The 15,684-nt window shown below is 39.3% G+C and overlaps 1 protein-coding gene across 1 annotated transcript in view; it reads left to right on the top strand.

Annotated features, from left to right (window-relative positions):
- Nucleotides 1-219: 219 nt before the first annotated feature.
- Nucleotides 220-15,684, top strand: part of GRB14 (growth factor receptor bound protein 14) — a 63,894-nt gene continuing 48,429 nt past the window's right edge. The window contains 3 exon segments of the mRNA XM_057423831.1: nt 220-460; nt 463-718; nt 2,384-2,516. Of these exon segments, the coding sequence (XP_057279814.1) occupies nt 220-460; nt 463-718; nt 2,384-2,516 (630 nt within the window).

Here is a 15,684-nt window from a genome sequence, read left to right as displayed (position 1 = left end):
AACAAGCGCCAGGCCCCTCAGGCAGTGCGCGTCCGGGCCCCGATGCGCGCCCGTGCGCCAGGGGCCGGCCCAGCCCGGCAGAAGGTTACCGGCCAGGCCCAAGCCAACTCCTGAGCAGTCAAGGGGCAGCGCTCCCCGACCTCGGCCGCCCTGGCGCTCTGTCAGGCCAGGCTCGACGCTCCGAACGGGTCGGGTGACACCGCGTCCTCGAGTCCCGGGATGAGGGAGGGGGAGCCGCGCACCTGCCGGGGCCCGCCCCGCTGTGCGGCCAGGGAGCGGAGCGCAAGGCACCTCCCGCCCCGGCGCGGCGGCGGCAGCCGAAAGGGCACGGCTCGGCCCCCGCCCGCCACAGCGTGGTGCCGGCGGCCGCCCGCCCCCGCCCGCGCACGTGTGCCGGGGAAGGCGTTCGGTGCCGTTCTCCGCCCGGGCGGCGCTTCCCCTCGCTCCCCGCCACCTCCCCCCTTCGCAGCGGGAGCGGAGAGCAGCCTCCGCCCGACACGCCCGGCAGCGCCGGGGCCGCTCGCCGACGTGCCTCCCGCGCGGGCGGCCGCCCAGCCAGGACGTCGCCGGCGCCGATGGCCGCCCCGCTGCCCGGTGTGCCGCGCGCCTCAGGGACGGTGGCGGAACCCGAGGGCGGCGGCCCCCACGGCGCAGTGGGCTCCCCCTGCCTGCTCCCCCGATCCCCCGGGGGGGACCCGCCGCCCTCGCCCCCTGACAGGTAAGGCCGGACGCCGGGCGGGCACCGCCGGCCCTGCCTGCTCCCTCGAGGGCCCGCCTGTCGCCGTCTAGGGGCTGGCCGGCGCTCTGCGGGCGGGAGCGGGGCCGGAGGGGCCTGAGGGTGCGGGTGCCCCGCGGCTTGGTAGCGGCGGTGTGGGAAGGGGGCCAAGCACAGGAGCGGGGCGGCCTGGCCCGGGACCGGCACGCGTCTCCCTGGAACTCCAAAGTTGTTTCCCGGCCCTGCAGACACTTCCCTGCGCTGCAGCTGCGTGGCGTCCGCACTCCCACTCCCCCCCCCCCCCCCCCCGCCCGCCCCTTATCTTCTTTTTAGAGATTTCCCAGTTTGAGGTGAAAAGAGACGATGTTGGCGAGCCTGCCTTTCACACCGAACCGAGCCTTTACTTTCTCTTTGCAGTGTCTTGTCTTACAATATTCGTGAGATAAACGGCTTCACCGTTAGCGATGCCGCTGTAATTGCTGTCAGCGAAGTGCACCGTTTGCTACCTCTGAGGCTGTTCTTAAAGGCACTGGTCTCTATTCTTAGTAAGGGAAACTGTGAGCTAGGCTTTTCATGAAGCGTTTGATCAGTTTTGGTAGACTGAAGTTTGCGGAATCTTAAAATACTGCATATGGGATTTTTCACTCCTTAATGCTAGATAGCACTTTAAGTGAATATTCAGTGAGGATTTCCAGAAAGTAAAGTGTCTTCATTCTGCATCATTACCTTACTCTCATGGGTTTTCCCACATTGTACCAATTAGTATGTGAAATCTGGAATGATAACAATAAGGTAGCAAAGCTTGGAGTCATCAACTCACACATATAGAAAATATGTAGGCAGACTGGGTGCTGCTGTCCAAATGAAAGCAAGTAGACAAAGTGCTGTTGAGTATTTTCTGTGAGAAAACCATGCACTGTAACGTACACAGCCATCTAAACAGCCACGTTATTAAGGTGATACTTTAAATCAGTGCATAACTGAGCTCTTCAGCAAGTACAGGAGTGATTATCTTCACTACTCTTGCAAATGCTGCTTGGTGATGCTTCAGACACAATCAAATTTAAGGAGTCAGCAACTGCTGAGGCATTTATTTTGTGACGGAGCTATGGAGATACAAATACAAAAGTAATTGAAAACAGGAAGGAGTGTATTGCTTTGCAGTATTTTGCCTTGTCAGTCACTTTGACTCCTGATGAAAAAAAAAGTTTCCATCGGTTTAAAATACAGTTGTGATGTACTCAAGAAGTATTACTGAGAAGTTACGTGCATCCACTGTTGTAATATGTGTACATAGGGAATGGCATGAACACAGGGACAACAAAATATTTACTAATGTCCTTAGGAGCCAATACAAATATAACTGTGCTCCTGCTCTGCAAAGACTTAAACATATTCAAGCAACTTTATATTCAGAGCTGTATACTTGGATTGCTTTCAAGTAGTGTTAAGCACTGTATGTTAATAGATTCAGCCTACTGATTAAATAAAATAACTGCATAAAGAAGCTAATTGCTGCAACCAGGAAGCATTGTGGTATTAATGCCCTAGTACTTCATGCGTTGTGGTTGGATACTGCAATTTCAACAGCAGTTGCTACAATTTGATACATTTGTATCGAAGTGTAACAATTTGTTATGTTTGATATTATGTATTTTGCTGAACTAGGAGAAAACAGAAAGATGACAGTATTTTGGAGATCTCATCAATTCCAAACCCTTTTCCTGAGCTCTGCTGCTCTCCATTTGCATCAGTTTTGTCAGCCAGACTGTTGTCCAAGGAAACTTCAAGAAAAAAGCAGGTAAGATTTCTAAATTATTATTTGACAAATTATAGGTTGGTTTCATGAAAGCTTGAGGAAAAAGCTCAGTTACCTATTAAGTTATTTTTCTAATAAAGGTGTTCTATATTTCTGTAATTTGGTGAAATTTTCTCTGTAGGTCACTGATGATTGTAGAAAATGAGGTTTTGGAACCTGTGACTCTAGATGTGACTGTTCTTTCACAGAGCCTACATGTGACTGTGAAAATTTTTCGGGTAAAGCGGAAGCAGGGGCAGGCAGGCAGTACTTTATGTCCTTAAACGAGAAGTTAATGTCTTTCTTCCCTTCCTCCCAACCTCCAATTACTGTCATCAGTGCTATAGCACAGAGAAATTTAACAGCCATTGAGCAGCTTCTTTTGTCTGGAGGTCTAATTTTGGTAGGATAATTGAATAAAACCAAAATTGATGGGGAAGGAGCAAATGCTGTGTACATGGCATATATTTTATATGCAGGTGTGTTTATTTGTCTACAACTGATCTTACTGTATTTCCATAAATTTCCTTAAAGTGTAAACCAAGGGAAGTTCTCAGTGGGCAGACAGACCTGGCAGTGCTTTGTCTTAGTTCTATTCACACACAATTTAAAAGTTATCCTGAGCAGGGGTAGAGATTAAAGAGGAAATTTCCAATTAATGGAAATTACTGGTGTTGAAGGTCTCTTTCACTCTAAAAGCTTACATTCTGTTTTCTTTTCTTGAGCCTGGAAGGAGTTCTGACAAGGAACAACTGTAAGATTAAGGGTACCACTTCCTTCACATTCTCAGTGGTCTGCAAGACCCTGTCTTAACAGTTTTAGGGGTGATATTGGAGGTGTACGAACTTACACTGCTGTTGGTTATTCAGTTTTTAGATTTGCATGAAGAAATTGTCTGGAAGTTGAAGTTTCTTGTAGTTGTATTAACTTTTCTGAAGCTGACCAGTCATGGCTGTTTCTGTGCGCCTGCCAGAGCACTTTATTGGCAAAGTCCTGGCTGGCACCTTAAGGAGGAACCTTATCCCTGCTTCTCCAGTGAAAAACATGTATGTGTCTGGGAAACTGATTCTATCTTGCCATATTTTGTATGTTCTCTAAAAATAGCTGTAGTGTTCTTCTGGAGTACTTTTATTGCTTTTAGTTCTTTCTTACAATAGTAAAACTAATCTGAAGCATTTCTGGTCAGTGTGTATCTAAACATTGCTGAAGCAGTGGCTAAAATTGTGATAGTTTTGTGCTTGGGCAAGGTAGAAGCATTGACTGTAGAGGCAGGAAAAACACTGTACTGGTAACATCTTTCTGAACATAAGGACTAGAAGCCACATTAAAGTATTACTTTAAATTACGCATGTTGCTGGCCTAAGTTGCACTTACTGTAGTAACTTTTGTGCTTGCAACTGGTTAGTAGATTTCCCAAGCAAGGTTTAACACACAAAGGTCAACTATCTGCTTTTGTGGCCTGTCATGGTTAACTTTACTGACTGGCTTGAGCAGTTAAGCCAGCCAAGTGTTAGCTTCAGTCTCTCAGAAGCTAGAGTTCATAGCTTTGCTGATTTCATGTCTGTTTCTTCGTAAAGATGCTTGTCATACATTTTGTGACAATTTCTGCTCATAGTCCTTCCATTTCTGTTGGTTTTCCATTTAAGAATGTAGTGTTCTCCCTAGTAAAAGTAGGATCAAGAACAGCTCGTTTACTGACAGAAGTGAGCTAAAGTAATAGCGGTGCTAAAATAATACGAAGGGCCTGATACATTTTCCAGTTACCAGAAGAACTAAGAGGAATCTTCCTTTTATTTAAAGGAGGCATTTTAACAGGACGATGTTTTCTGTCAAAAAGCCTTTCACCAAGGTATCTGTTTATGGCCACTGAAGGATAAATAATACTGGGCTAAGAAGACCTTTTGTCAGACTCAGCATGACTGTTCTTAAGTTCTTCATTTAAAGTTATTAAAGGCTGAGGCCAAATGGCAACTGTTGAGTTAAACTTTTATCTTTGATTCAGGTTGAAGTCTTCTAATATATTTATAAAATTACTTAGGTTTGAAAAGGAGAGGGGTGTGCAAAGAGGAGAAGTGAACTGGCTGTGGCTTTGACTTCCCACAGTTGTGGAGGTTGTGCTTGGAAATATCATATTTCCACCCCATGTTTGTATTTTGCCAACTTTGTAACAACTCTGTCTGCAAATACTTAATCCATACACAAAAATTTCATTGTATGCAGCCCCCAAGGTCATGAATATTACTGTTACAGTTTGATAGTTTCTGAACTCCTAAGAGAAACCAGCTACATTTAAGCACTTTTAAAAAAATCTTAATATTGTTGGCAGCTGCCAGATTTTTTTCTATTGCCTCTCTGATGATCTACATGTTTTTTCAGTGATTCTTCTTTTAGATTGCTTTCTTTCTGATTTAGTTTCTGCCGTGTCTTTATTTTCAGGCATAATGAAGAAAAATTACAGAGTGAATTTCTACTTATATCTAATAGGTAACTATTATCAAAATAGGCTTTTCTAAAAGAAAAAAAGAAGTTATGCCTCTTCTGTCTTGTTTTTCTCTCCAGAAAAGATTTTCTATTTCCCAGGAAAAAAGAAGTTGTCACAAATATCTATTCTCTTATTCATAACACCTATGACATCTGAAATCTTTTCTCTTCTGAATAAATAATTAGCATTATTTTGAATTCTTGTTTTTCTAAGCTGAAGTTCTTTCCATATTCTGATGATCTTTTATCATAAGCCTCTCAAAACATGGAACACGCTTCTTGAACAGCATGTTTGTTTGTGGGGTCAACTTACTGGAAATAAGTTTATAAAAGCAAATTGGTAAAAGCCATGTAGGAGAATAGTGAGTTGCCTCTGCGCTTGGGAAGGAGGACATCTGTGTGTCTGAATATTATTTGGTCTGCCTCATCAGCACAGCTGTCCATCATCTTTTCCTTCCTGCAGTTTTGAAAGAGTTTTGTGTTATATCCCCACAGACTCATAATCATGACATGGTGAGAGTAATTAGAACAAACCTTGAGAGGCGACCTTGACTGTTTTGTTCTCTTTTAAATTAAAAAGAGGGGGAATGGTGGAGATCAAAATAAGGAGTAAAAGTATAGAGTCAGTATAGTGACAAATTTTATTATCCTAGAGGAAGGTTTAGAAGCTGGGAGAATAGGAAGAACAGGCCCACACTGAGGTGCTGAGAACTGCAGGCTTCTGCATCCTATGAGCTGTTCTCAGTGGAGCATTTCCTGGAGTTGACCCTATGGAACTGATGTTATGATATCACACCCATGTTTGGGAAGGTGGAACTTTGAGATGTTTCACAAGTTGGAGTGGGATTATGTATTTAATGTCCTCATCCTCAAGGGAATGATGTAGAGATGAAACCTGAAACTGAACATATGGATGGCAAGATTACTTTGTGGATTGTGTAATCCATTCTGTAAGAAATCATCAAGTTTAGTGTCCTTGGAAGAAATGTAGGAGGTACTTGGGTGCTTTGGGCATGAATTATATTATATTTGTATATGTTCAGGTAAACTGCATTTTGTGCTTCAGGGTGCAAGACTTTTATTTGAAAAGACCAAAATCCCAGCTTTTTGCTGATGTTCTGCCCAGCATGATCAACTAGGTGCATGTAGGAAATGTTGGCTATGGAGGAATTGGTCGTATGCTGTTACTAGGAGTTTGTGAACTTATGTGAAATATCTAATTGTGTCTCAGAGTCTGTGTTCTCCCAGAAGTGACAAGACACTTAAAATATAATAGACTTTGTACTTTTGTCCCTAATTATGATCAAAATGGATACTGGTAGGGAAAAAATATTAACTGTAAGTAAACATGTTCTGTTCTTTAGTATGCTTTTGGTTTTCTTTGATCAAATGAACTAAAAACAGGTTACTATAGTTTTATGAAGGCTTAGTTTTGAAGTCTTTCTAAAATCAAAACCTGAATCATTTGCACTGGAGTGATAGTTCTTGCCCTGATCAAGGATAAGCCAGAAAGTGTTTCATCACAAAAGTAGTTCAAGGTAATTAGTGCCTTGTGTCTTTAAATTAAATTAGAAGTGCAAAAATAAAACTCAAGTAAATCTCAAGGTGAAGAACACTCAAATCTTAGGAATTTTATCTTGCCTTTTTTGTCGTTCTTGATGTTCTAAACAAGTAGATATTTTTATCATTTAGAATCCAAATATACTCCCACAGTGTTCTTTCCAGGAAATCTATTGTATAAAGAGATCTCAAATACATATTTGACTGTAGTGGAATGTCACTTCACTTTTTTGCATTAACAAAGATTTTCAGCTAAAGCTCTTTGGCAAAGAAGAACTGAAAGCAACTTTATGACAAAGAACAGATGTTTCTTTAAATGTGTGCTATTCTAAGTGTATGAATAATATTTAGCATTGACTGTTGCAGTTGGAGTGCCATTTATTTTCTTCTACAGCTATAGTTCAGGGTCTTCTAGTGTACCCACTTGAAACCTCATTCTTACACTATTAGCAGGCATAAATGGTTAAGTATCTGGTACTTAGATGTTTTTATGACAGGGTGTTTTTTTTTTTTTTTTTCCGAAATACCAGTTTTCTCTTGACTTTTAATGCAAAAAGATTTTTTTTATTTAAATGTAATAATTCACACATTTTCAAGCAATTTCCATGGGCTGAAATATATTTTCTAACCAAAGATCCATTAATTAAATTTACTCTGTAATTCCAGTCTGTCAGTTTCTTGATAGATTCTTTCCAGGTTGGACAGCATTGCACATATCCTCTTTTATCAGTTCTTAGTATTTCTTCCTTCCAGTTTCTAAGCATATATATGTTTCTCCCATGTCTTTCTCTAAATTACACACACACAAAAAAAACCTTAGAGTTTGAAAGGAGGAAGGAAAAGGTCTTTCCAGCCAGTTTACAGATGAACAGAAAAATATATCCTGTACAGAACCAACTTAACGAACTCAAGGTTTTTACATGAAATCTCTAATATAAAGACTTGATTCTGTTGGACTCCTTTTTGTGGTGTCTCACCTGGTGGTCTTCTGCTCCAGTTTCTGTCCCCTGTTCTTCATTTAAATGTCTCAACCTACCCTCCCAGGAAAGATATATTGCTATTACAGCAGATTAAAAACAGTTAGACCCCTATTAAAAGTTGCTGTTTGAATGCATGTAACTTTGTGCTTTGTCCAGTTGCGTTAACACTGTGGCAGAAAGTCACAGACCTATATAGGTAAAAATCCGGAGGCAGTTGAACAGTTTTTCAGTTTAGCAATAAGGAATATCCCCTTGTTTATTCTGAAGTGGACTAGCACAAGCTATCTGATACATCAGCCCGGGGAAATTTCAGATTAATCACCTGTTTGTGACTTTTATTTTTCTTTCTATATCTTACTTTATCTTCTTTACATTGGTTCATTCATTGGTGTATCTTTCTTACAGAGGCAAGAAATTGCTTTCTGTCAAACTTCACATCAACCCCCAATATTACGCATAAGTCTTGTACTTTGTTACTGTCCTAAAAAAACTCCAGCAAAGACTCTAAACATTCTAATTTAACAAAAATAGCACATTTTTTTTTTTTTCCTTTCAAATGAGCACAAAACCAATTTTACTTTAACTTTTCTGGTTACTACGATATTGCCTCTGCAAGCTTGTTGTTTAATTCACATCACGAAAATGTTAGGCTTAAATTTTTACAAAAGCTACAAAAGATTAAAAAAAAATCATCAGTACTGTCAAAGATTCTGGTAGACGTTTTGCCAGTGTTTTAAAAATTGGGATGATTTTAATCATGCTTTTGATTTTGATTGGTTTTGGTTTCAGCAGCCTGAAAATCAAAACTGAAGTTTATCTTTTTTGTTAGGACTGTTTTCTCAAAACAGGAAACTGCCTCTTCTGTGCCATTTGGAAGTTATATTTTGAACAAGAACCCTCTGGTACCTTGCAGTAGATCTAATTCTTTGTGTAGAAAATGTCTGTAAATTTGAAAACTTTGATTCTCCCAAAAACAATTCTTTAACATTAATGTCTTGAATTCTGAGTTGACTACCTAGTATTTTGGCCCTGTGACACCTCTCTAGCATTCTGTAATTATCAGGTGGCTAGAGCAGAAAATGGTAAAATCAGTCTCAATTTCTTTGATTATGAAGAGGTTTTACAGTTAAAGCCAGCTGAAACTGCAGGGAACTTCTGCTCTAATGTTGCTGAGTCACTTTTGATAATTCACTTATATTGAGCTTGGCTTTAAAAGATGAAATTCTGATGAATGAAGCTTGAATCCTTATGATTTTCAGAAGGGAATTAGATGTGATAGATACTAGCACTGGTTTTATTTATAGTTTTTCTCAGGAATGGGTGCATTTATTTAGGATTAGACTGGATAACTGAGAATTTAAGGTAATTTGTAGCAGCTCCATATCTGCCATAGACAGATGTACGATTAAATAAATATTTTATTGATGGATCTATTTTCAGGTGGCTTCTCATTGGTGGCATTGTCAGTAAGTGATACTGTGATAAGTGTGGGATGCGAGACATCAGTATTGTAACAACAGAACACTATTGCAATCTTCTTTTACTGACCACTGTCTGAACTGTCTTTTGATCCAAATAGATAAACTTTCCCATCTGACTGCCAGGGACATGTCTAGGTTAATCAGAATAGTGTTAAGCAGCATTCATAATTTGTATCATTTATTTGAGATTGACGTTATCACTGATACAGCTTCCAGTTGGGGATTTCTAAACTTTTCTAGCAGCTGACTATTTCTGTGATGGGATGAAAGTGGTGAAATCTTGCAATGGTAAGTGGGAGATCATTGGCCATGTTCTTGTTTGTCTTCATCATGTTTAAAGCTGTTACTTCTGAGGAAATTCACACGTTTCTGTATGACTGCCTTTAATTTGGGAATGAAGATAAAGAGAAACCTTCAAGATGGTGTACTTAAGCATGTCTCACATGTTAGAGTCCTTATGGGAGCCACCTCAAATGGGAAGATAAAAAAGAAAAAAAGGCTAATCAGGCCAAAGAATTTTTTTCAACAAGGGCAGTTGTAGGAGGGAAAAGAAATTAGACCTCTGCTCTAGTAAGAGTGTGAACTTTCTTTTCTCCTGTTTCAGTCACAGAGCATTCATTTGCAGCCAATCAACTCATATTTTAGCCTAATAGTGTACTTGATATTTAGTACTGAAGTCTCAAGAGATAAATGTATATTGGTTATCTTAGAGGTGTGCCTGTGCTTCTAATTAGGGTACAGATGGATTGTTCCTGCCTATTTCTGGTATGCATGTATATACGACTTACCCATGTGTCTATCTCTTTGCTTCTTAACTGGATATTATATGCACAATAAAACAAGATGCAGTAGATTGCTTTTTGAAGAGAATTGGATTTTTCAATGACTGCATTCTTAGGCTATAAATAGCCTTTTTATTTTAGTTATGTTATGATAACTCCTGTTACTGATTACATTAAGATTTGGAGTTTATGAACAGCTGCAGGCACTTGATAATTAATGGCACAGAAATGGTATCAACTGTTGAGAAACAGGTTGAAAGTTTGCAAGAATTTGCTGCTATGTAGTGAGGGGAAAGCCCTCAATATGAGGGTTTTCTTAAAGCTCGATAAAACTTTGTTATCAGAGTGCTTTTCAATCAGGCTTGAACCTACTGATGGTGAAAATAGGCATCTGAAAAGCTTTGCAAGGAGTGTGCATAACAAGGCTTTAAGATCCCATAGGTTTGTGAGGAGAATTGAAAGGAAAAGGATGGAAACCTGCATCATGCTCTTTGGTACTGCAAAATATAGACCTGTGTTAAAGAGTAGTGCTCAGGTTTTTGCCATTGTTCCTGCAATGTGAACCCTTCCATTATCATTGGAGGGAAGATGAATAATCTGGTGAGACAGAAGATTTTGTCCAGGCTCCTGTGATTTTCATTATTAGGCTTTTCTCTAACATCAGACCTTCTGGTTAGTGTGTTGTAGCATTAGGAATAATCTCTTCCATTTTGGTAAGCAGGCAGCATCTGCCTAGTTTCTCTCTAGTACAATAATTATTTATTAGGGCAAAACCAAAATTATCCATATCATGATTTTCATACTTTAACTTAGTTCACCTATCTGTAATTTTTGACTGGTTGCCTTCATATTTATATCTGATTATTCTCATGAGGTTATATTTTAAAGTGATTTTCTTCCCTTTTTTTTAAATTTTTTTTTTATTTTTTTTTCCCCCTCAAAATGTAGGGTATTTGTGCATCTGACTTGTTCAGGAGGTAACAGCTGTCCAATTTCAGATTGTCCTGGAAAGCTCTTTTGCTTCTGATGTAGTCATGTAGATGATAGGCTCTAGTCCCTGATTACTGACTTTACTATTAAACTCATTTCAGTTTATTGTATTTGCGTAACTTCAGAACAGGGAGCTTTGAAAGTACATTTGTGTGTTGTCTCATCTGGGAAACTCACTGAACAATGAGATCCATTTTTCCCCAGTGTCTTCATAACTACTCCTTACTATGATCTTAGGATAATATCCTTGTCATTCGTGGATCTAAAGAGCAGCCATGAAAAGGCTATGCTGTGGGTTTTGTTTGGTTGGTTGTTGTTGGTGGTTTGTTTGTGATTTTTTCCCCTTTATTTAAGATCAGAAGCCAGTTGAAAAGAGTTTTGAAAAGGATACCTCTTGAGTTATTTTTTATAAGTTTTTGTAGCTTGTACTTCTGCTCATGAGACAATGACCTTATTAAGTAACACTGAAGGTTAGGCATTAATCCTTTTTTTTTTTTTTTTTTAAAGTTAAGTATCCAGTAGGAGGTTTGTAACTTTGTTGTTTTTTAGCAGGTATTGGGCAAACACATAGGTATGAAAGATAATGTCAGTTTTGTAACATTATTAACAATTTGGATATAGCTGGTGAAAGCTTACATAAGGAGTAGACTTAATGGAAAATTACAATATCTACTTGCTGTGTCAACCAAGCCATACAGAAGACTTAATATATTTGAAACTAACGGGTCTTTGGAGCAGCTGAATGATGAATTCATCACAGAATCAAAGACTGGTTTAGATTGGAAAGACCTTAAAGGTCATCCAGTTCCAATCCCCCTGCCATGGGCAGAGATACCTTCCATTAGACCAAGTTGCTCAAAGCCCTGAGTCCAACAATCTTGTTTTAAGTATGTTTAAGGGTCAGTTTGACCCAGTTATATCATAGCTATAACCAGGGAGAAGAAGGAAGCTGACACATGGGTAATTGAAGGATAACATTCAAAAGGAGTTCAGAGTTCATGTAGTACATGTTTCTTGGCCAGCAAAAGGACAACAGTCTTTTGAGAACTATGAAATGGCATATCTGGAGATAACTTTTCAGTGCAGGATCTGGGGCCTTGCTTTGGGTTATCTTGCTTTGCCCTTAAACTGCGCCAATATGCTGTATTGTTAGGAATACTTGGCTCATCCATGGGAAGGCTAGAAGGGTGTCCTGGGTTCAGCAGTAGCAGTCATGTTTCTCCTTCTTGGTAGCTGGTGCAGTGCAGTGTTTTGACTTTCGGCCCGGGAACAGAACTGATAGCGATGTTTTGGTTTGGCCAAGGACTTTGTGAGCCTCATGCTCTGCCAGGGAGGAGGGGAAGCCAGGAGGAAGCAGAGACAGGACACCTGACCCAAACTGACCAAAGAGCTATTCCATACCACAGCACGTCATGCCCAGGAGGTAACTGGGAGTTAGCCAGAAGGGCTGGGGGACTGCAGGGTTGGAGGAGGTATCGGTCGGTGCTTGGTCGGGCTGAGGGGGGGCGAGTTATCGGCCAGCTGGTGCTGAGGTGTTGTATTCTCTTCCCTTGTTATTTCCTTTATCATTATTATCGGTGGTAGCAGTAGTGATTTGTGTTATACCTTAGTTACTAAAACTGTTCTTATCTCAACCTGTGGGAGTTGCATTCTTTTCGATTCTCCTCTCTGCCCCTCTGGGAGCAGGGGGAGGGCAAGAAAGGGGGGGAAGTGAGTGAACAAGTTACCTGACTGGGTTTAAACCACGACAAAGGGGAAGAAGTGAAACTATGAACTGTGCTGGTTCTTTTTGTGATGTGTTAGTCTTATTGAATTTCTATTAAATGCTTTTATATGTGCTGCAATATATGCATGTCTAATATTCCTGTGAGTACAATTCCTACAGGATCAGGCTCTGTTACCACAAGTTGTTTTCTTACAGCAAAATTTTGAAGCTGTATTGCAGAATTTTGAGAACTTGTTCCCATAGGAAATAAAAACTGTGTGCCTGAAAGGTAAAAACCTAATTGCAAACACTTGACATTTATTATAACTATCTCTAGTAGAAAAGGATGTTAACTCTGTAAGATTTGGAATGAACACTTTAATCTCCATCTCTAGAATAGATTTTGATTCTTCTGATTTCTCAAATTAGTCATTAGAGTTTTGGACTGGAGCTTAAGAGAGAAAGATAAATATACCTTAAACTTAGAAGATCAGTTGCTATGGACCTCTTGCTGCTATATACTCAATGTAAAATGAGTCAAGTTAAAACTGAACCTTTATTGAGCCACCGAAATGGATAATATCTGATGTATTTTAACTGGTTTTATGGGTTTATTAAAAGCTCTTGTTTTAAAACTGACTGAACAAAGTTCAAATGTCTGTCTGCAAACAAGTTCTCTTTGTGACTTGACATCAGTTCCTTACCAGTTTTTTTCCATCCCATGTGTCTCAGTCAAAGACAAAAGGTTTTGAAAGTTTAGGAAAGTATTTACTTCCTATTTCTTTGGAGTATTTTATTACTATTTGGGAGCTGCAGGTAAAATTTTATTTTTTTAGGAGGGAGCTGTGTTCTTTTTCTATTTATGGTGTTTGGTGTTCTTTTCATCAACGGAATTTACCTACGCCCTACTGATTTCAGGATTTCAGGAAAGTGATTTAGCATGAAAATAGATGCTTTGAGTCCATGGATTCTGAAGCGTCTTACTGGTGCCAGTGACTTGTTATGTAGTTTTTGCCACTTGAAAAATTACATGGAATCACATTGTTTATCTTTAACTCGCCAGTATATTGACATTTCTTATCTCTTGGAGATAACACTTTTTTCCCTAGACATTTTGGGATTACTGTAGAGTGTGCTCATCTCTAATGACTGAGAGGGAAAATGCTATCAATGTGAGCTACTGAATTTTAGCATGGATTGTGGTTCTATTTGCTAAGTCAGTAATGAATGGTTCTAGGACATATACATCAGATGTGTGCTACATGATGAAGTAACTTCCTATGAAACTACAGTAGTCTCCATATCTGATACATTATTGCTTGAGATGTTATGAATACTTAATATAAATAATTTTAGCAGAATGTCTGCAGTCTTCACTGGTGGTGAGCAAACTGATGCAAACTGCTTGTTCAAGAGTTATAAAAGAAATATCAAATATCACAGTCAAGCACCTATTTAACAATTTGGTTTACAACAGGATTATTGCTTAGTCATGCTACATAAAAGTAAAAACTTTCCCTGCTATAAAGCACACTATGAGACCTTTAAAAAAGATTATAGCTTTCTTTATTGTATAAGGAATGCAAAATGCTACCCTTTTTCCCGAAGAATTAAAAAAACATTACTTAGAACCACATTAATGAAACCAGGCTTGTTATGCAGGTATTTGATACATAAACTAAATAATGCAAGTGGGTTATCAACAATTTGAGTTCACAAAACAGTCTTAAATTTCATTCACTTGTAACGTTTTACTTGCCACATTTTCAGGGCTTTGTTGCACTGCAAGGGTAGAAATTGTATTACTTTAAGTAAAAGATGGGGTTTGCTGCTGCTCTGAATAAAGGTAGGTAAGAATCAGAATGAAACTTTATGGATACATCTGTTCTTATGCTCAGCTAATTTCTTTAAACCTGAAGATCAGAAGCACTGAAGAGTATTTTGTTTGCTGGGACAAGACAGGAAAAAAACCCCAACACTGTAACCACTCAGTATCAAGTGCTAAAATACAGTCTTTAATCATTTGCTTTTTGTTTTTGTTTTGACAGTGAAGACAAGGTTCTGAGTGATAGAAATGCATATTGTTCTGCTTATTTTTATAGCCAGGCATATCAGTGTTGGCCTTTCCAAGGAGAGAAGATGAGTTTTCAAGCTCTTTGATTGGTTGATTTCCAGTTAGTCGTACCCCAGTGTCTACTGTAACTGGCTTTGAATGGGTGTCATTTACTACATTCTTAGTCTTTTCTTTGCACTGACTGTACAATATTTGGGTTTTAAGAAGTTAGGCTTCAAGAAACATTGCTAACTACTTTGTTCTGCTTCATGTTATCACTTTGAAGGATGGTGAGTGTTGTGAAGAGCAGACATGAGTTTGTCTTCAAGAAGAGTAACACTGCCTGAAGTTATGCCAATAGCTCTGCGGAAAGGGGTACAGCATTTATATCAGTCTTATAATTCTGATTTTTAGTATGGGTTGGTAATACATGTGCTTAGTGTAAATCATGTTTTAAATAAATATGTTTAATTTTTTAATTTCCCTAGTATAATAAATTATGTGAGGTACATATTTACACAACATACATAAATATATATGTGTATATAAATGAATATTTGTCACTGTGCTTTTTTGTTACTATAATTCTGTACCTTGTGCAAGTTGATTTTGCTTACAGATTAATGTAGGTTTTAAATGTGAAGTGTCATAATGACATTTCAGAATATTAATATATGCCTCTGTAGAAGGCTACGGTACTGTTTCTAATGGAGGATTATTGGAGCCTGGTTCCGTGGGGTTTACATCAGCCTTAAACACAAAATACTTTTTTCTTACCCCTGCTGGCTAGCCCATTAGTAGTGGATGGCCCGTTATGTATTTTGGGAATCAGGGTAACACTGGATGGTGTTTCTCCATGTCCACTGTATCTTCCCTTTTTTTATTAACTCACTAAAAAGTGGAAGCAATACAAAATCATTACACCTATGTGCACTAGGCTTGCCTAGTGTAACTCTATGCATTGGGGGTATCTGTGAAGTTAAAAATACACATGGAAGTGAAGTACAGAAATACAATTCTCGATTAAGGCAGATATATTAACTTCTAAGAAGTTAGTTGTAACAAACTAAGTAATTCATTAGTTCAATTTATTTTGTAAATGTGCAGATATTTTTCAAAAATTCAGTGCTGCCTAATCT

This window comes from Pezoporus wallicus, unplaced genomic scaffold (assembly GCF_028554395.1).
Source record: "Pezoporus wallicus isolate ANWC-B61680 ecotype Strahan unplaced genomic scaffold, APGP_CSIRO_Pwel_v1 contig_1181, whole genome shotgun sequence".
NCBI lineage: Eukaryota > Metazoa > Chordata > Aves > Psittaciformes > Psittacidae > Pezoporus > Pezoporus wallicus.
Note: the sequence above shows the minus strand (reverse complement) of the source record. Positions and strands in the feature narration are given on the sequence as shown.